This window comes from Megalobrama amblycephala, linkage group LG1 (assembly GCF_018812025.1).
Source record: "Megalobrama amblycephala isolate DHTTF-2021 linkage group LG1, ASM1881202v1, whole genome shotgun sequence".
Lineage (NCBI taxonomy): Eukaryota > Metazoa > Chordata > Actinopteri > Cypriniformes > Xenocyprididae > Megalobrama > Megalobrama amblycephala.
This window is the reverse complement of record NC_063044.1, coordinates 6,228,544-6,250,465: the sequence shown is the minus strand read 5'-3', so window position 1 is coordinate 6,250,465 and position 21,922 is coordinate 6,228,544. Positions and strand designations below refer to the sequence as shown.

General features: G+C 37.6%; 1 protein-coding gene across 2 annotated transcripts in view; it reads left to right on the top strand.

Moving 5' to 3' along the window:
• LOC125262387 (adenylate cyclase type 9) overlaps positions 1-19,298 on the top strand; it is a 74,991-nt gene extending 55,693 nt beyond the window's left edge. For both annotated transcript variants that reach the window (XM_048181145.1, XM_048181136.1), the window contains exons 4-11: positions 1,889-1,984; positions 3,779-4,020; positions 6,881-6,983; positions 7,252-7,460; positions 10,801-10,960; positions 12,071-12,213; positions 15,033-15,056; positions 15,201-19,298. In XM_048181145.1, the coding sequence (XP_048037102.1) occupies positions 1,889-1,984; positions 3,779-4,020; positions 6,881-6,983; positions 7,252-7,460; positions 10,801-10,960; positions 12,071-12,213; positions 15,033-15,056; positions 15,201-16,482 (2,259 nt within the window). In that variant the 3' untranslated portion in view covers positions 16,483-19,298. The remainder of the gene's footprint in view (positions 1-1,888; positions 1,985-3,778; positions 4,021-6,880; positions 6,984-7,251; positions 7,461-10,800; positions 10,961-12,070; positions 12,214-15,032; positions 15,057-15,200) is intronic.
• Positions 19,299-21,922: the final 2,624 nt, after the last annotated feature.

The window sequence follows — 21,922 nt, the reverse complement described above, 5'->3', positions numbered from 1 at the left end:
GTTGTTACGTTCAGTGTTGGGGTAACGCATTACAAGTAACTTGAGTTATGTAATCAGATTACTTTTTCAAGCAACTAGTAAAGTAACACATTACTTTTTCCAATTTACAGCAAAATGTTAAAAAAGTTACTTTTTCAAATAAGTAACGCAAGTAACGCATTTACTCATCTCACTTACACAAAAACATTCAGTATTCCTCAAAATGAATAAAAACAGTGAAATGCCAACTCAGAATTTTACACAAACCTGTAATAATTAACTATATTAAATTACACAAATATACTTTATGCATTTAGTCTCACTTTATTAAACCATGTATTTGATGATTACCTTCAATGATCCAATTCAACCATAATAATAAACAAAAATTACTTTAGATTTAGAAATAAGAGTCTTTAATCCACTACTGTACAGGCGTAATTATACATGTCCTTCAGCCTGAGGCTTATTCATTTCACTTTTGGTGTAAAAGGGCCTTAAAATTTGCCAATAATAGAGCTTTTTTTTGTTGTTATTAAAAAACAAACAAGCAAGCCCAGCCCAGGTGAGAAAAAGTAATGTAAAAGTAATGTAACTCATTACTTTTCATAAAAAGTAACTAAGAAACACAGGAAGTGTAGGGTAACGTAGGGAGTAACGCAATATTGCAATGCATTACTTTTAAAAGTAACTTTTCCCAACACTGGTTACATTTTTGGAGAGGTGCATGTCAGGCTACGGCGTAGGCTACGCGTGCAACACACAGCGTACATTCGACGCAGAAGTATAAATCAGCCTGTAGGAATTAAACTTTGAAAACCACAGTCATCTCAGAACATTCTTAGAACGTTCTGGCAAGGTTTCTCCAATGTTATGAACACACGTTTGTAGTTAAAGGTGCAGTAAGCAAATTCTGAGAAACGCTGTTGAACATGGATCAGACCGAGCGGCACAACACACTTGTAGCCAATCAGAAGAAGGGGGCATGTCCACTTATGATGGGGGAGGAGAGAGCATGAGCAAGAAGGTGGAGCAATGAAGGGAGGGTTTTTTTGGGGGTTGATTTCAAATATCAACAGTGTTTCTCAGAAATCACTTACTGCACGTAATTTATACGTAATTCATGGGACATTTTTTTTCTGAAATGTTTTAGTTGGACGTTCGTCTTATGTTTTTTAAAGGTTACTAACTACTTGTCAGTAGACCATTTAGAGATCATTCAAAAGTAACGTTCCTATAATGTTTGCAAAAAGATATAATGGAACATTCCCTTCTATGATCCATCAGGCTTTTGAGACTTTTGAGGAATCTTTCAATCATCATTGTATTGTATTGCATTGCATAGCAATAAAAAATACAGAGCTTTGATAATAAAACATAATAATCATTTAAATATCCTCTTACTGATACATATTATTGTGTGATATAGAGTGACAACTAATGTTTATATGCATTTCATGCAAGTAGTCTGTTATAAATGTAGTAGTCTGAATAAAATGTGTGTTTTTTTTCTCCTTGAGTTTGAGCTAGAGCTTCATATTCTCACTGTATTATATGAGGAATAAAAGCCTGATGCATCAATATTATTATTTATGTACAATTAATATTTGATAGATAGATAGATAGATAGATAGATAGATAGATAGATAGATAGATAGATAGATAGATAGATAGATAGATAGATAGATAGATAGATAGATAGATAGATCCTAACAATGCCATAGCAATCACTTAGCAATGTGCTAATAACAATCGGCACACTAGCATCATGAACAGTTGGATCACTGATCCTTCCATGTGGAGTCTTGTTTCTAACTTTAGTTTTTTTATTGAATTAAAACAGTAAGTGAAGTGTTTGTGACTGTGCTCTGTAATTCCATTTCATGTTTTGCTGCTGGTCTCCCATCAGTCTGCCTGTCCCTCATGTGGCGTGTTAGCTTCTGAAGACGGGCTGCTTCACAGCAACAGCTGCACAGATCCTGATCACAAAACCATCAACAGCAAGGTGTGTGATCTCAATGAGTACAATCTAAAAATCCCCAGTTTTTCAGTTTTTTTTTGTGCCCAACTAAACTGCATTGTTTGGTGCAATTTATACAATGGAATTTCAATAAATAATGCAATAAGACAAGGACATTAATTAAAATGTCCTGCTGTCTTAGATTAGAAAAAGCAATGCTTCATTGCAAGGCTACCAGATAGCGCCACCTATTGGTTATAATAGTAAAAACATGATGTGTCAGATGATCCTTCAGAAGTCATTATAAAATGCTGATTTGATGCACAAGAAACATATCTGATTATTATCAGTGTTGTAAACAGTTCTGCTGCTGGTTCATATTTTTGTGGAAATCGTGAAACATTTTCTTAGGATTCTTTGATGACTAGAAAGTTCAAAATAATGCTTTTGTAATGTTATAAAATGTCTTTACTGTCACTTTTGATTCATTTATTGCATCCTTGATGAATATCTTACTGACCCCATACGTTTGAATGGTAGTTTACTTTATAATTGTATTTACTGTCTAGTGCCTTTTTTGTCTACTGGTAAAAATTTGTATTGAGAATAATGAAAATGACAAGAAAAGAATAAATCAATAAAAGGAAAACATCTGGACACAGTAATGAGAATTACATTACATGAGAATGTGCCTAATTGACATGAAAATAATGTTTTTATTTCATTTAAAGGTGCAATGTGTATATTTTAGGAGGATCTATTGACATAAATGCAATGCAATATACATAACTATGTTTTCAGTGGTGTATGAAGAGCTCACATAATGAACCGTTATGTTTTTATGACGTAATGTCCCCTTACATGGAAGTCGCCATTTTCGTCGGCATGTTTCTACAGTAGCCCTAAATGGACAAACCCTCTATCGAGCATGTTTGCTTGACTGGCTACTCTCTGCTGTCTCAAATGATGACATCTTTGTCCTGTGCTGGCCACCGTAGCTTCTCTATATTGTAATTCTCAACCTCACCGATAGATGGATGCCACTAAAATTGACACACTGTACCTTTAAGTGAAATATAATTCTTATTAATTTTTTTTTTTTCTTTTGGTTTTGAGATAAAGTGTGACCTGGACATGGTTTTTGTGTGATTCAACCACAAAGTTGAACTGCATTTGCATTAACAACTTGTGCATGTTGGTTACACCAGAACCATAAATGTGCATAAATGAGAAATGTCTTATGTATTATCTTATTTGTTGAAATGCCCTCTTATTAAAGCAGACATATTATGCTTATGAAAAAGGTCTGCAAAGTTACAAAGCACAAAGTCACAGTATTCTCTATATCAGTAACACTGTTTCTGAACTCCCTGAAACGCCTCCATTGTAGTTTTGAGTTTTCTTTCAGGAATGAACACGTCACAATATTCCTCATTTAAATAATTCCTGCCCAAGACATATGCAAAATATGTTAGTAATGTGTTGAAACTCGCGGTTATGGTAAGGGGTGTGACATTTCCCAAACATGCTTGAAGCAGTTGACCAATCACAACACACTGGTTCAGTCGACCAATCAGAGCACATCGCGCTTTTCTGAAGGAGGGGCTTCATAGAGACAGGAACTAAACAGAGCGATACTGACAGACTGGGAAGAGAGGTGCTGCAACAATGGAGGATATGTGAAAAATAATGTGTTTTTTGAATATTCAAGCATGAAAACCTGTGATAGTAGAACCCAAAAACAAAATCAAGACTGTGTAAAAGGGCATAATATGGTCCCAACACTGATTGTGCCGCGATTCTTTCAATGATTGCGTCTTCCATCCGAATCTTCTTCAGGGACCGGCAGGCAGGAGTCCCAAGACCCTTAATGGCCTGTTAAGCCCTCATCTGGAGCAGCCCCTGACCCACAGCCAGACGTCTCTGTGCGAGATGCTGCAGGAGAAGGAGAAGAAGTGGCCCGGAGGAGGAGGAATCTGCGGCATGGGGACGATGGACCACTCCGCCCTCATCCCACTGCGCTCCAAAAACTTCCGCGAGAGGAGCGACGCTCACTTTGTGGACGTAATAAAGGAGGACAGGTAGGGAACGACAGCAGTGAGGACGAAGCCCGCTGGGACAAAAATGTCAGATAAGATGGAACGTTATTGTTTAACATCCGCCAGCGGAGGTCATGCTGTTCCCAGAGGGACACTTGATGCACTTTGATGTAGTGTGCTGTGATGTACTATGCGTGTCCTCCAGTCCTGGACGATCCATTTTTCTTGTCTTCCTCAACAAACGCTATCAATGCACTAAAAAGTTACTTACAGTATTTTAGTGCAAAATCAGTAACCGTTGTAATCCAGTTTAACTCGGTGCTGATATAGCTCTATTAAAGTGCCACTGTTATGCTTTTTCAGATAATACCTTTCATGTGGTGTGTAATATACTGCAGCTGTTTGTGAATGAAAAAGGTCTGTGAAATTTCAAAGATCAAAGTGCAGATAAAAGGAGTTATTGTTTCCTGAAAGGAAAAATTGGTTCTGAAACGAGTCGCCAAAAATTCCAGCCTTACTTGCTGCACAAACTTAAGTATATTTGTAACAAATTTGCATAATGCCAGTCTATGATCTTCATTGGCTGCCTGCGAACAATGATGCAATCATTACTGTTCATATCACTGTGTATCAAGTGCTGAGGAAGCCGCCGGAGCTGAAATTTAGATTTGCTAATGGGTGTTTGGTTTCAGAGCAGAGTAGACCAATCACAACAGACTGGGCCATCTGACCAATCAGAGCAGAGTAGACCAATCACAACAGACTGGGCCATCTGACCAATCAGAGCAGAGTAGACCAATCACAACAGAGTGGACCATCTGACCAATCAGAGCAGAGTAGACCAATCACAACAGACTGGGTCATCTGACCAATCAGAGCAGAGTAGACCAATCACAACAGACTGGGTCATCTGACCAATCAGAGCAGAGTAGACCAATCACAACAGAGTGGACCATCTGACCAATCAGAGCAGAGTAGACCAATCACAACAGAGTGGACCATCTGACCAATCAGAGCAGAGTAGACCAATCACAACAGACTGGGTCATCTGACCAATCAGAGCAGAGTAGACCAATCACAACAGAGTGGACCATCTGACCAATCAGAGCAGAGTAGACCAATCACAACAGACTGGGTCATCTGACCAATCAGAGCAGAGTAGACCAATCACAACAGAGTGGACCATCTGACCAATCAGAGCAGAGTAGGCTCTCAGAAAGGAAGGGTTTAGAGAGACTGAATCCTTTATTGCAGGGATGGACAACTCCGGTCCTGGAGGGCCAGTGTCCTGCAGAGTTTATCTCCATCCCTGATAAAAACTCACTTGCCTATAACTTTCTACTAATCCTGAAGACCTTGATTAGCTGGTTCAGGTGTGTTTGATTAGGGTTGGAGCTAAACTCTGCTGGACACTGGCCCTCCAGGACCGGAGTTGTCCATCCCTGCTTTATTGAAAAGTTTCAGACACTGTCAGAAAAGAGCTGATACTCTTTCTCATAATAATGTATATTATGAGAAAAAATAAAGTGTTTTTGACCTTGAATGCATGTAAACTTATTGTAGGAGACCTTCAAAACAAAATGAGGAACCTTAAAAACGGCATAATAAGGGCACTACTTTATGGAATTGGTCAAATTGACTCTAATCGGATTGACGGCAATTTACTAAAATTCACACTATAATAAAACTAAAAAAAAAAGAAAATCTGTTAAAGACAGCAAATCTTTAACATTAATACTTCTCATGCATTACAAAAAATAAACATGAGAACATGAAACTGTATTTAACAACATTTGTTTGTTTTTTCATAAACTGCGAATATGGCGCTTGCAAGTCTGATTTACACCAAAATTAACATGCAATCAGTGTTGGGGAAAGTTACTTTTAAAAATGAATGTATTACAATATTGTGTTACTCCCTGGCAAAATAACTAATTGCATTACTTAGTTACTTTTCATGAAAAGTAATGTGTTACATTACTTTTGCATTACTTATTATCATTATCTCATTACTTATTCTGGGCTTGCTTGTTGTTGTTGTTTTTTAATAACAACACAAAAGCTCTATTTTTGGCAAAAGAAAAGGCCCTTTCATACCAAAAGTGAAATGAATAAGCTTCAGGCTGATCACAAATGTGATGTTTTACTAAAGTCATTTTTGCTTATTAGTATGGTTGAATTGGATCATTGATGGTCAGCAGGTTAATAATACAGAAGGATATTTGTTTAATTTAATATATTTAATTATTGTATGTTTGCGCAATAAACACACTGTTTTTATTCATTTTGAGGAATACTGAATCTGTTTTTGTGTAAGTGAAATGAGTAAATGCTTTTTCACATTTAGTCTAGAGCTACAATAACCATCATGTTCACACACAACACCTCTACACTTTATTTCTCTCAACATGGAGACAGGAGAGCTGTCAGTCAATAAATGAGAAAACAAAGTAACTTGTGTTACTTGCTTGAAAAAGTAACTCAGATATTTTGTTGTAAATTTAAAAGTAATTGAAAAAATAATCTGATTACGTAACTCAAGTTACTTGTAATGCATTGCCCCCAACACTGCATTGCAATAACTGAAAAAAAGTTTCTTCCAAATGCATTTGTATTTGTATTTGTATTTATTTCAATCTCCATTAGCTGTGAAAACACAGCTATTCTTCCTGGAGTCCATGCTTCTAACATAGTGCATACAAAAAATTCTATAGAAAATAAAATTTTTCCTTCTTGGGTGCTACTGAAGTGAGAGAAGGTGCCTCTCCTTTTCTTTTTTTCACCACAAACATGCCTCATTTCTATGCAAACTTTCTGCATGCATATAAGAAAACAGATGCAATCCCCTCCAGATGAATTCCCTCCACAACCTAATGTTGTTTTCTGTGCTTCGGTCTTGCAGTCTGATGAAAGATTACTTCTTCAAACCGCCCATCAACAACTTGAGCCACGCTTTCATAGACAAATCCCTGGAGTCCGCTTACAGGACCAGCTACCAGGACGAGGTAAGGCGTTCCTTTCATTCATCTGTCACTTTTCATTTGTTCTCACTCTGTCATGATGTTTATTACTGTTTTTTTTTTTACTCAGTCTGTAATTTTGGCTAACTGCTCAGAACTGAAAATTTAGTTTTGCTGTATGTACCGCCCTCTGGTGGTGTGTCTGTTGAAATGCATGTAAAGATATCATGAGACGTAAAGATGTTATAATAATATCCTTCGAATCAAACGTCTCACTTTATTTGATCAATCATTTCTTTCTGTTCATTTTCAGGTTAAGACACATGCTCCCGTCCAGACGTTTGCCAGTCCAACATTTAGCTCCTTCCTAGACATGCTCCTGTGCTGTTGTGTTTTCCTGGCTCTGTCTTTGGCTTGCTTCCTGAGACCGCTGGTTACCCAGCAGCCCCTGCCCACACCTGCCCTTATAGTGGCCGCAGTTGCAGCTGTGCTTGAATGTTTGGCCCTAGTGCTTGCTATACGGTGAGTGTTAAGATTGTGACTATTTAGTCGCCTTCATGTCGTTCCAAACCCATGGAATTATTTTTAATGAAACATTCTGAAAAATTATGACCTGCCTGTTTTGTTTTTATACGTATAATGACATTGACGATGGGTTTATAGGCAGTTGAACCCAAAAAAGGCTTTACTGTGTATTCCAGGTCTTCTGAATCTCATTGACACTTGTGTAAAATCAAATATGGCGCAACATGTCACTTCTAATTTTGAAGAAAATGCATTTTACAGGTTTGGAATGACATGAGGGTGAATAAATGATACCAGAACTATCATATTTAAACTTGCCTGTGTGCATTAGGAAAAAGAAGGTTTTACTTGCTCTAAATATTCAACAAATCAAATTGAATTATCATTTTGATGCATTCCAGAAATGCCTCCAATGAGTATTTTCAACAAGAATTTCAAGCCTCTTAAAATGAACGAATTCTACAAATATTGCCGCTATAACAGAATGGGACTGAGCTGAAAATATTATAAAGTAATATACGTGGTTAAATAATTTAGTGGAATTACACTTTCAGCCTCTGTTTTAACCGGCATGTGGCTGGATCTGTTCCAGGATCATACAAACCCATGTTTCGTATTCAAGCTTTATCATTCTTTTGTAGAAAAAATAAAAATTTAAATGCAATTTATTTGCTTTCAGTCACCTTAATTGAAGCCAAATAAATGCCAGTAGTTTTTAAGCTAGTAGTTTAGCAATGTGATTAAATGCAGATAATTGTTTTACTGCCTGGAAATTGTGGTGAGATTTGATTTTACTGTCTGCTAAAAATGTCAATATCAATTATGTGCTTTTTACAGCCAGTACATTTTTGGTCTTTTGGAAATTTTAGACACGTTTTGAGTGTTTCATTGTCTGGATGATGGACTACAGACTGAATACTATTCCTACTGTGTTTTTGTTCACATCAGTGTGATTTTAGTATCTTTGGATACTATTATAGTTTTTATTAATATTTTTAATGTTTTTTTTGTTTGTAATTTATATTTTCAAATGTTATAATATTTTCATAATTTCATTTATCATATTATTTAATTTATATTTAATTTTCATTTTTTATTTTTATTGATATTTAATTTTCATTTTCATTTTAGTTAAAGTTTTAGTAATTTTGTTTGTATTTTTGTCATTTTTTGTTTTTATTTTTTAAAAAACAAATGTTATTTTAGCACATCGTGGTAAACTAAATAAGTTATTTTAATTTAAGTAGCATAAAATGTCTTCTATGATTTTAGTTAAATTTACACCTGATCACTTCATGTGTTTTTACTGATCATTTTACTGATCTGATTTGTTAAAATGGTTTAAATATAGTAGTCAACATTTGAACTGGATCAAAAAAGTTCATCAAAGTTGTCCTAAGAAGAAGGTTTTAAGACAACTTTGATGAAAGGTTTTGATCCACTTCATATGTTGACCACTATATTTGCATTTGGCCACATAAATATGTCTCTGCAAAACGCATATAAATCCGATCTTTAATTCCAGCACTATATGCAGATTTAACAGAGTTCACGTCAACGAAAGAAACACATATGAGCTGCATTTTATTGATCATCAGCTAATTTTAAGATCAAAGACTGCAATAGGAGAGAGAGCGGCATCAGCACTGGTTAGATCATTAGTCTCACTACTTGAAGATGATTGTGTGTTGAGCGTCTGTGACTTACTTTCAGTTTAATTTGCAGCAGTTTGTGCATCAGCTTGCTGAAGAGATACTCTACACATCTGCTGCGATGCGTGATGCAGTAGCACTGACGTTTCTAGCTATAACATGTCATATAGCCTATAACACTCACACTTACATTTTTTAACAATTTGGGAAAAGTAAAATTTTCATATGTGGCTTCAATAACCAGATGCATTTACACTTGTCCAGTTTCAACTGTAATGCGTCTCAGACAACCTCCTGAAGTGGTTTGAGTGATCAGATTTAAAAGGGACCTATAATGCCCTCTTTTACAAGATGTAATATAAGTCTCTGGTGTCCCCAGAATGTGTCTGTAAAGTTTCAGCTCAAAATACCCCACAGATCATTTATTATAGCTTGTCAAATTTGCCCCTATTTGGCTGTGAGCAGAAAAACGCCATTTTTGTGTGTGTCCATTTAAATGCAAATGAGCTGCTGCTCCCGACCCCCTTTTCCAGAAGAAGGAGGAGCTTTAACAGCTCACGCTTCAGTTGCTCAACAACAATAAAGCTGGAGAATCTCACGCAGCCAAAATGATTGTCAGTAACAGTGTTCAGCCTTACATTGTTCAAACTGGAGTCGGACACTGATGGAGAGACTTAGGAAGAAGTTACAACTTTTAGAATGAAACTGGACGTTTCTGAACGGTTAGTGGATAAATTTATGTAGTTGCTGTGGAGTTGATTCAACTCATCGACTAGCATGTGCCGTCATGTTAATCTTTTGTGCAAAACCTGTATGAACGCCCACTATACCTAGTGTACCTGTTTGCCAAACAGAGCCATACACACCAGGCTAATGTTTATGACTGCTATCAAATGCTGTGAATGGTCTAATAATTTTCAAAAATATCACTCAGACAGAAACTCTCCTTTTTTTAGCAATCGAGCTTGCCAGGGTCAACTTGCAGGCTATCCAAGCTAATGAGACTCTAAATAGTGTTCAGTGCTTGTCTGTGCAGCCAATGACAGAACAGTTAGCATGCTTTTCTCAAACTTTTGCCATGACGTTAGAACTGGTACACTGTTTTCGCTTGTGAAAACAAAATGACAGCGCCGTGGGTGGAAATGTGCAGATTAAGAGGTGGTAATATAATAATAAGATCCCCTTCTTATGTCACAAGGGGAGCAAAATCTGAACAGCTCGTTTTTTCACATGCTTGCATAGAAATGCTTACCAAAACAAAGTTACTAGGTTGTCCTTTTTCACGTTTTCTCTGTTGGTAGATGCATTGGGGACCCAATGACAGCACTTTTCATGATATGTCCCCTTTAAATCGGTTTGGAAAGCGTTTCGGACGGGAGGTGTAACCGGGTGTAAACAGGCACTATAATAACAATGGTTCACATCAAATTAAATATGGCACCTGCTCTGACTAAGGTCCACTTAGTTACACCAAGAAAATGGCTGGCTTAAATTTTGAGAGTTTCACTCATATTCCAGTATGACGTTGTTGAGATGTTTTTCCTATTTTTTGTTCACAACCGACTGTTACTTCAGTCTTAAAACTGGAGAGCAGCATAGTGTACAACACACCGTGTATTTGAAGGGCATGTACTGTTGCTGTACAGTCCTGATGAAATGTGCATATCTCATTGTCTACTTTACAGAAGAGCCTTTTACCTGGACAGCGTTCTGAACTGCACCATGAGCCTCCTCTGGGCCATTTCTGGGTGGGTCCCTCGTCACATGATTGGGGCGGTGCTGGTGTCTTTACCTGCCGTGGCTGTCTTCTCTCATATCACCTGCAATATGCATGACTCCATACAGGTAAACATTTACCTCACAAACAAGCACTTGTAGCACATTCATATTGAAATTTTTCATACTTCATACTGGAATTTTGATTTTGTTTTAGAGAAAGCCAGTCCTAGTGCTGTTGTGGACTGCAGCACATTTTCCTCCATCCATTTTATCTGTGCATCTTTAGGTAGCAAATACTATAATAGTATATAAATATTACTAAAACTGTAGTCACAGGTTTGTGTCAAACTAGAGATGTATTCTTATCATATTTTATTAAATCAATCAAACGCACGTTCAGAAGTTTGGGGTTAGTAAGATTAATAGTTTTATTCAGCAAGGACACATTAAATAGATCAAATGTGACATTAAAACTAATTTGCATTTCAAATAAATACTGTTCTTTAAAACTTTCTATTCATCAAAAAATTCCTGACAAAAATGTATCACAATTTCCACAAAAATATGAAGCAGCACAACTGATTTCAACATTGATTATAATCAGAAATGTTTCTTGAGCGTCAAATCATCATATTAGAATGATTTCTGAAGGATCATGTGACACTGAGTGAGACTAATTCAAAAACGCTGAAAATCTTTCTAACCCTAAACTTTTAAAGGGTAGTGTATGTATATATAAACATTCTTATGATAGTTTATGCCTGTGTGTTATAAAAGTGTGTCCTCATCTCCTGTCTGCTTGGAAAGTTTATTGAACTGATTTGTGTTTTCCTTGTACTGTAAATTTTCCTTTAAAAAAAAAACTCTAAAAGGAGTTGTAAATAAAGTATTTATTGTAAATAACACAAGAAACTATTTCATATACAGTATCTCCTTTGTTATCAGAAAAGGAGTAGCAAAACACATATAGCATAGTTAGTCTTGCTAACACAATAAATGTGCATGCTGGGGTAAATGCTTTTAAGTGTGCACTTTAGTATGTAAAGTACATATCTATTATATAACCTTTTATAGATGCGTCTGGTGTCCACTCCACTGGGTAGCATAGATGCAGTAATTGAAGTGCATTTATGCTGCTCTCAGTCATGGAAGTACATATTTCTGTAAACTGCAATCCTGCACATACTCTGCTGCGAGCATGAGCATGTTTAATTCATGTCTAATTCTTTTCCCCAGTTCACCATGTTCACCTGCTGTGCTGTCATAATTGCCATCATCCAGTACTGCAATTTCTGTCAGCTGAGTTTCTGGATGCGTTCAAGCCTGGCGACGCTAGCGGGAATCACCTTTCTCAGTGTGCTCTGGAGCCCTCCTTGCAGGTTCAAACAGTCACAAATACACACAGTATACACTGAACTTTTGCATGCTGCAAAAAACTCAGTTTTTTTAAGTATTTTTGACTTGTTTTTAAACTATAAGAATGCATTATGTCTTACTGCACTGGTAGATTTTTCTTTTAGCTTATTTTAAACGAGAAACATGTGGAAAAAAATATATGCCAGTACAGTAAGACAACATTTTTAGTTTTTTCAACTGGAAAACAAGACATTTAAATCTAAAGAAGTTATCGTTCAAAAGTTTGGGGTCAGTAAGTTTTGGGGTCAGCTTCTTTTGCTCCTCACAGCTGCGCATATTTGATCAAAAATTCAGTACAACAGTAATATTGTGAAATATTATTACTATTTAAAACAGCTGTTTTATAATTAAATATGTTTTAAAATGTAATTTTTTCCTGTAATGGCAAATCATCATTAATCAGTGTCACATGAGACTTCAGAAATCCTTCTGTAATGCTGATTTGATGCTCAAGAAACATTTTGTGTTATTGTCAATGTTAAGTTGAGCACAGTTGTACTGCTTCATATTTTGGTTGAAATCATGATACATATTTTTCAGTATTCTTTAAGGCTTTTCACACTGCACTTAACCCTAGGTTATCGTCAATTCTAAACACTGCTTTTATCCCCGGGTAAAGGAACGTTTCACACTTGTAATTTAGAAGTAGTGTTAGCACCACTTTTACCCGGGGTTATGAAACCCTGCTCCGGAGCAGGGCTAGTACCAGTTTTGCCCTATTAACCCCTCATTACAGTGCCAAACCTGTACAGTGTGAAACAGCGCAGTGTTACAATGTTATGACTAGATGTTTAGCAACCAAACCAATCGCGTGTCTAATATTCACATGCTTTAGACAGTCACAGAAACGCTGCATGTTGTATAAACATTCGTTTCAGTCGTTACATAAAAAATGTCAAGCGATGACGGATAATGAAACCAAAGAAGAAAACTTTGCATTCTTTTATATCCGAAAAGTCCATACAGAAAAAACCCCCCAAAAAACTTGATGGTACACGGTTTAGGAATGTACAGATTTAATGGTTAACCCCGGGTAAATTATGAGCAGTGTGAAACGTGAAGTAAGATAACCCAGGATTCCCAGGGTTTAGAATAACCCAGGGTTAGCTATTTCCAAGTGTGAAAAGCCTTTTTGATGAATAGACTTTTCACATTTGAAATAGTTATCCCTGGGTCATTCGAAACCCCGGGAATCCTGGGTTATCTTACTTCACGTTTCACACTGCTCATAATTTACCCAGGGTTAACAATTAATCCTGGGTATTCATAAGCTGACATTTCACATTGTACATTCCTAAACCCTGGGTTAACATTCTCATTTGCATATTTGCGGTGTCAGTGTCATTGATTGGATAAACGCAGCACGTGACCTGTTTAAATAAAGGCTCATTGCGCATCCTCATATTGACGACTGTACTATTGAGTTTATACCGAATGAACATTTCGGGCTATAAAGGTAAGAATGAAACAGTCTCTTCTTCACTCAAATTGTTGCGTTTACTGTCAGCGTTTGACATTTTTCCTCTCAAACACTGAATTTATTGTTCGATGCACAGTGTTTCTGTGACTGTCCAAAGCAGGCAAATATGAGCATACGATTGGGTGTCTGTTGCTAAGCGTCTAGCTGTAACATTCTAACACCGCATCGTTTCACACTGCACAAGTTTGTACGGGGTTAACACTGCAAAAGCAGTGCTAACCCAGCTCCGGAGAAGGGTTTCATAACCCCAGGTAAAAGGCAGTGTTAATCCCACTTCTAAATTACAAGTGTGAAACCTTACTTTACCCGGGGTTAAAAGCGGTGTTTAGAACGACGGTATCCCAGGGTTAGGTGCAGTATGAAAATCCCTTAAATGTCTTTACTTTTGTCACTTTTGATTAATTTAAAGGATTAGTTCACTTTCAAATGAAAATTACCCAAAGCTTTACTCACCCTCAAACCAAAGTGTATATGACTTTTTTCTTTCTGGTGAACACAATCTGAGATATTATAATAAATATCCTGACGCATCCAAGCTTTATAATGGCAGTGAGCGGGATCAATGAGTATGAGCTGAAGAAAGTGCTTCCATCCACATCCATCCAACATAAACGTTCTCCACATGGCTCTGGGGGGTTAATAAAGGCCTTCTGAAGTGAAGCGATGTTTGTGTAAAAAAAAAAAAATTCATATTTAACAAGTTATGAAGTAAAATATCCAGCTTCTGCCAGACTGCCTTCCATATTCAAGTTACGAAGAAAGTGTAAACTGGTGTCACGTTTCCGCAAGTTGAATAGGGAAGGCGTAGGATGTAGCGTAAGCTTTGTGAACTAGAAGAGTTTTACACTTTCTTCGTACACTGAATACGATAGGCGGTCTGGCAGAAGCTAGATATTTTACTTCATAACTTGTTAAATATGGATATTTTTTACACAAATGCATCACTTCAATTCAGAAGGCCTTTATTAACCCCACAGAGCCATGTGGAGTACACATTTATGATGGATGGAAGTGGATGGAAGCAGTTATATGCCATTATAAAGCTCGGATGCATCAGGATATTTATTAATATAACTCTGATTGTGTTCATCAGAGAGAAGAAAGTCATATACACCTAGCATGGCTTGAAGGTGAGTAAAGCTTGGGCTAATTTTCATTTGAAAGTGAACTAATCCTTTAATGCATCCTTTCTGAATAAAAGTATGAATTCATAAAGGTTCATGATTTAAACCTTTTATAGATTAGCTGTGTTATTCTAATACTAATTCAAAGCTAACTTTTCTCTGTCAATTTTTCTTTTAGCACTTGGGAACGTTTGTTTTTGAGGTAAGTTTAAGACTACGGATACTTCTTTCTGTTTCACATTTTATTAGTTTGTTTTTATGCCAGCATACCACTCAAAAGTTCTCAACCCAGTTTTCATTTTTGCTTTACCTTTTAAATTGTCTTACTCTGTATTCACTTCACCAGATCCAGTGACTTCAACAGCAGCATTAATGACGTCCAGTCCTCTGGAGAAGATTCGGACCAACTACAGGATCTACTCGGCCCTGAGGCTTTGGTAGCCTTTTTCCTGTTGCTTCTCCTTGTTTGGTTCCTCAACCGTGAGTTTGAGGTGAGCTACCGTCTTCACTTCCACGGGAACGTGGAAGCAGACCAGCACCGCATCAAGATCCAAAACATGCGGGACCAGGCGGACTGGCTCCTGCGCAACATCATTCCCATACACGTGGCCGAGCAGCTGAAGGTGACCCAGAGCTACTCCAAGAACCACGACAACGTGGGCGTCATCTTCGCCAGCATCGTCAACTTCAGCGAGTTCTACGAAGAGAGCTACGAAGGCGGGAAAGAGTGCTACCGCGTCCTGAACGAACTCATTGGGGACTTTGACGAACTCTTGCGCAAGTCTGACTTTTCCAACATCGAGAAGATCAAGACGATTGGCGCGTCCTACATGGCAGCGTCTGGGCTCAATACGCAACAGTGTAGCGACCAGGCCCATCCGCACGCCCACCTGCGAGCGCTCTTCGAATTCTGCCTGGAAATGATGCGCGTGGTGGACGACTTCAATAAAAACATGCTGGGCTTTAAGTTCAAGTTACGGATTGGGTTCAACCACGGACCCCTCACTGCGGGAGTCATCGGCACCACCAAGCTCCTCTACGACATCTGGGGAGACACGGTGAACATCGCCAGCCGGATGGACACAACCGGCGTGGAATGTCGCGTTCAGGTTAGTGAGGAGAGCTACTGCGTGCTCAGCGGAATGGACTACGAGTTCGACTACCGTGGTACCGTCAACGTGAAGGGCAAGGGTCAAATGAAGACCTACCTTTACCCGAAGAGTGCAGACAGTGGACCTGTACCTCAATACCAGCTCTCGGTCTCTCCAGAAATTCGAGCGCAAGTGGATGGCAGCATCGGACGCTCGCCCACTGATGAAATCGCCAATATGATGCCGGCAACCAGTGCCAGTAGAGTAGGTGCGTCTTTCTCCGTGAGTTCAGGGCTTACCGGAGAGGGATACGCTGGTAGAGACTTTCCCGAAAAGGTTGCAGGAAGCAACGGTACGTCCAAGGCCCATCGATCTGCATCTGCTGTTGTCCTGACATGCATACCAGAAACCAACCTGAGCACAAGCGGTAAACCAGCAGAACCAACCTTGACCTCTCCTGTCCGCGCAGAAAACGCAGAGGCCACTGCAAAAAAGGCGGGAGAAATAGCGTACATGGGGGAAATGACAAAACTTTGACTCTAAACGCACCAACAGTGTTGTTGCTGTTGGTCTTAACCCTTTAAACGTGGGCTTGCAACCCTCTCTGTTGAGTTTGTAGGCATGTTTAGGGACGGATGCTAGCGTAGATTTGTATCTGTGTATGTGGAGTGGAAAGTTTAAGCACATAATCTTAAAGTGTTCATACCGCTAGCTGAACCAGGAGACATTTTCACATGTGGACTGGACTGTAAAAACTCAGAGGAGCCACATGAACCATTCCTACGTGGAATAAGAAATGCTGGGGAGATGGATTGGGTCGGCACAGACCTGAAGTCCCATCCTTAAACAGACCGCAATTATTCCCGCTAATTTAATTTTGACTATTATTCCCCTACTATTGTCTGCCTTCCGTGAATTGTTTTCTTTTAATGAAGTGCCTTTAGGATGATGATATGTATGAGGCATTCAAAAAAAAAAATATTTCTCAATCAAATCTTTAGCTAAAGATCTAAAAGATCTAGCATGTAAAATTGATGTTAGAAAATGCTTTAATTTTTGTGAAAGTATTTGGTATATTTTGGAATATTTATAGATATTTTTTGAGTTCTCGCTGTCGAACATTCATCAGTCAGTATTCCGAACAATTTTACAAAGCAAAACTCTATATTGCGATAATTGCGATTTTAAAAAGAACCAAGACTCTGAATTGTGCATGGCCAAAAGTGTCTGTGAAGAAGTATTAGTGAAATGTAGAGCAAGCTATGGGCTAAATCCACACAATCAAAACTATCAAACATTTCAAGGGAGATTACTTCTCTTGCTTTTTCTTGATGCATGTATTCCTAACTGTGGTCATTCTGTCTCTTTTTCCGTGATTTTTCCTGTCTCTCTTCATTCTGCAGCTAAATATTGGGTTGAGAACTAACAATGAGCTCTTAGACAACGTGGCAAGTTTGCCTTAACGCTAATGAGATCATAGTCTTAAAGGACACACTCGTAGTCTTAAAGCTACTGTGACTGGTTTTAAGATATAGGCAGTTTGTTTACAACATAAAGTCAACATTGAACCCATAGTTCCTAGTCTTACTCTGGATGATTCATCAGTGCACGTAGTTGAAAAAGCAAAAATGTTGTCTTTGTAGTCTTTCATCAAAATTTAAACTTTCTTAGCCTCAGAAATGACTTTTCTTTTCGGCTGCACGGCTCGGCATGGAAAATAAAGTTAGCCAATAGCTAAATAACATTGTATTAGACTACTTTTGTAAGTAGTGCAGCAATTCAGTGCTGATTAATGGTAAACTGATTATGGCAATAATAGCAGATAACAATAGATTTGAAAACAACGTTTTAAAATTGGGAGATGCTGTGGTCAAGAATTCTCCTCAAATGGTGTTGTTTCTGGTTTGACTTTATTCTGGTATTGCCTACTTGGATAAAATTGCCTGATATTGCCTTATGGATAAAATTAAATCCTTATTGAGTATTATGTTGCACTTGTAGGTGCAGTAAGCGATTTTTGAGACATAAACACACCCCTCCCTTCATTGCTCTGCCCCCAAGATGCACAAGCACGCGATGCAGCTTTATCATAGCTGAAGCCAAGCAAAATAATGCTTTGTGAAAAATAGTGAAAATGGTGAACAAATGACTAGGAAGAACAAAAAATGAACATACAGTATACAAGAGTATCAAACAAGAGTTGGTTGTTAGTAGGGCTGCCCCCTAATATTCGACTAGAAGAGGCCAAAAATGTTATTATTCGGTTAGTCGCAGAAAAAAAAAGCCTTGTGGAGAAGTCACGCAGTCCTCAAGGGACAGATTGTTAACGGCGGGTCCTTGTGGTAATTACAGTATATTGGTCAGGAAATCCAAACGTTCGCTTATCACTTATCATCCATCAACCTCAAATACGGCTTATCATTTTAAACATGTAAGTAGCTGCTCATGCTAACATTAACCTAGATAATTGTGCGCTATTATTAGGTGCATATCTAAGTTTGATAAATATATCTATAGCAAACTTGAAATGTCAAGCAATTGTCAAACAATTCAAGTGGGAAACAAATATTCTAAGATTATGTAATCCGTATGAAACAGGCACGTCCACTACTGCAGAGATGACGAGTCAGTAGGGCTGGGCGATATATCGCATGCGATTCTCACGCGCATTTCGTCAGTAAAGCCGGTTCCCTGATTACCGCTAAATCGCCATCACCTGCTTTCAAATGGAGCGCCTTTTAATAGACAGAGCCGTAGTTCACTGATAAGCCACGCAAAATCGGGTTCAGTATCGAAGTCGATTCATCTTCGATACTGAATGCGATTTTAAATGGGTGGTAATCAAATTACAGTTCCATTTGAAAAGTATTTCAGATTACCAAAGTGATTACATATTACACATGAATTTCATTTAAACATTAATGTAAACTGTGACGGGTAATTAATGTAAAAAGCAATTGGTGATTCTCTGACTCTGACAGTCTGCAAAAGCATCTGCTACATTTCTGCTCATAAGTTTCATTCCCCTTGCAGAATATGCAACATTTTAATAATTTCAACCAAATAAAAATTGCAAGTTATTTTTATTTAGTACTGTCCTAAATAAGCTATTTCACATAAAATATGCTTACATATATTCCACAAGACAAAATGACTGAATTTATAAAAATTGCCCCATTCAAAAATTTATATACCCTTGAATCTTAACTGTCCTGTCATTACCTGATAATCCACGACTGTTTTCATGTTTTGCGATAGTTGTTTGTGAGTAAAAAATGTAAAAAATGACTTTTTTCCTTGCAATTGCGAGTTTGCATCTTACAGTTCTGAACTTTTTTCTCAGAATTGCGAGATATAAACTCATAAATGCAAGTCAGAATTGCGTGATTAAAAACTCGCAATTCAGACTTTTTTCTCACAATTGCGAGAAATCTCACAATTTGGACTTCTTTTCTTGCAATTCTGACTTTTTTACTGTGAAATTGTGAGTTTATATCTCAGAATTTTGACTTTATAACTTGCAATTGCAACTTGCAATTCTACAATTCTGAGAAAGAAGTCAGAATTGTGTGGAAAAACGTTTTTTGTGTGTGACATACTTAGTATTCCAAAGCATTCTAAAGTATTTAGATTAAGTTACAAAACTTGGATGTTAGAAATTACTTTTTAAAGCATGTATTTTGTAATCTGTAGTGAAATACATTTTAAAAGTAACCTACCCACCTACCAAGCCCTGACAATAACACTCAAAACTGTCTAGTTACTATAGCTAATATTACAACAACAGCATATCTTGGTTCTGTGAAACATAGCAAAACCAACTTACTCACATATGAGTGTAACAGTCATAGGCTAGTAAGAGCTTTGCTTGTAAACCTTACTCCCCTGAACTCAAGAGGCACTCTACCTCTAGTGTCAGAGTGCCCGACTCTCATGCCAGCGAACCCGAGTTCGAGTCCCGCTTAGAGCGGGCGGTTCGAACAGGAGGAGTTAGATGAGCAGAAAAAATTCTAACTCTGTGTCCGTTTTCAGGCCTTCCTTCTTCGATCTCTTCGCCCTAAAGCTCTTGCCTGATCATCACCCTTCTGACCTTTTCTCTTTTGTAATGTCTCTGAGCCATCTCTCTTTCTATAGTCTTTCTTCAAATCTCCCTATTGCTCACCCTCTCTCCTGAGTCATGAGACTCAGATCTACTAGTCCGATCTACTTTGAACACCATTTCTCAGAAATCGCTTACTGCACCTTTAAGAAAATGCGTCAAATGAGAGTACGAGCGTGCCATTTCACGTGGGCTTTGATTTTGGTTGTCATCCACTGACAAGAGTAAGCGAGACAAATGAATGAAATTTGTTAAATGTGAAAAACTTTAACTATATTTCAAAATAAATGGACAAGAAGTGACGTTCACAGTTAAGTGCCCATAGTGGCAGAACGGACTGGCTATAATCTAGGTAAGATACTCCGGCCAGTCAAATGTACAGACTCGATGTGAATATTAGAATAGATTAGACCATAGCCTTGACTCTGCCTGCTTGTCTTTTGATGTGCAATAGTAAAGGGTAAATTATTGTATGGGATATTAGCAAAAGGATGTGTAAAAGTAGATTTTGCCATTGAGTTGTCGCTTTGTAAGTAACTTGATCTGCACTGATACTGCATCCATTTTATGACTGTCACATGCTTTACTGTACATGATGTGTTTACCTTTTGATAGCAGTTTAATTGTTTTGTTTTTTCCCCCTTACATTTTGGCTTTATGATGGGGAACCTCTATTAGTTTAAAAGGGTTGTGTGCTCAAAGATTTTTCGTGCTTCACATTTATAGGGATTGTGCTCTGATTAAGTAATTATAAGAAAATGTGAAAACTTTTTTGACATTTCTGTGAATTTGCAATCTGCCAAGAACCTAATACAGGTAAAAGGGAATTTGTCAGTATTTCTCATTGTATATATTAGTGCCTTTTACTCATTTAGAATGCATCGACTAGTCATCATTCTTGTTTTTATGTTCGTTTTCATACTGCTTGTGTATGATAAATGTCTTCAGATTTAGCGCTGTGCCTTTTACTTAACAATTAGCTTGACGTGTTCATTCTCCCTGTATATTCCTTTTGAATGTGAACTTTGTAGGATGGATATTGTCATTTTACTCCAAGGTGCCATTGTTAAATACGTCATTTTTATTCTCTGCTGATTTTAATACTGTTAGGTTGATGTGTTTTTGGTGACGCCAAGCATAGCAATCCATGTGTATTTATAATATATTTTATAGGGCACAACTTTTGCTAAATAATAAAAGTGCCCTTGCTGTCTGGAGGGGGAATGATGAGCACACAACCCTCCTCTGTTTCAGAGAGCAGAGCAATATAAAACTTGATCCAACTAAATAAGCATTACGCGTCAGCCTCTGAACTGCTGCTTTAGAGCTTGAACTTAACTTGCCGAAGCACATTTATGTTTTCTGTCATAGTCATTTTAATGGAAACGTGCTTCTTATGAACTTTCCATTCCATTACTTCTGCTTGAGACTTCAGCAAAAAACACATAGGGTGAATGAAAGGGCTGATCTATATGCATGATAACAGTAGAGCCACATTTTATTTCTTTTAATCTGCTTTACAATCACTTCAATTGATGATTACAAGCAATTTGACATAAGAAATGTGTGTATATGTAAAATCTGACACACAAATAGTGTGTTTTCAACAGAAGTATCACACACTGGGACTTCTTGCCAAAGAGTGTAATTATTAAAGAATGTACGATTTTGAGTTTCAGTCAGTTTCTTTGGAGATGTTTTCATTGTATTCATTTGTATAAATGTTCTCCTGTGTTTGTACATACGCATTGCTCTGTATTGACACATAGCCTAGTTATTTTTTTGTATTATTTATACCGATGCATGTGCCATACTGTTCATCAAAGCTAATGGATGAAAAGGGAAAGTCAATAATACAGTGTTGAAGTCTACCTTCTG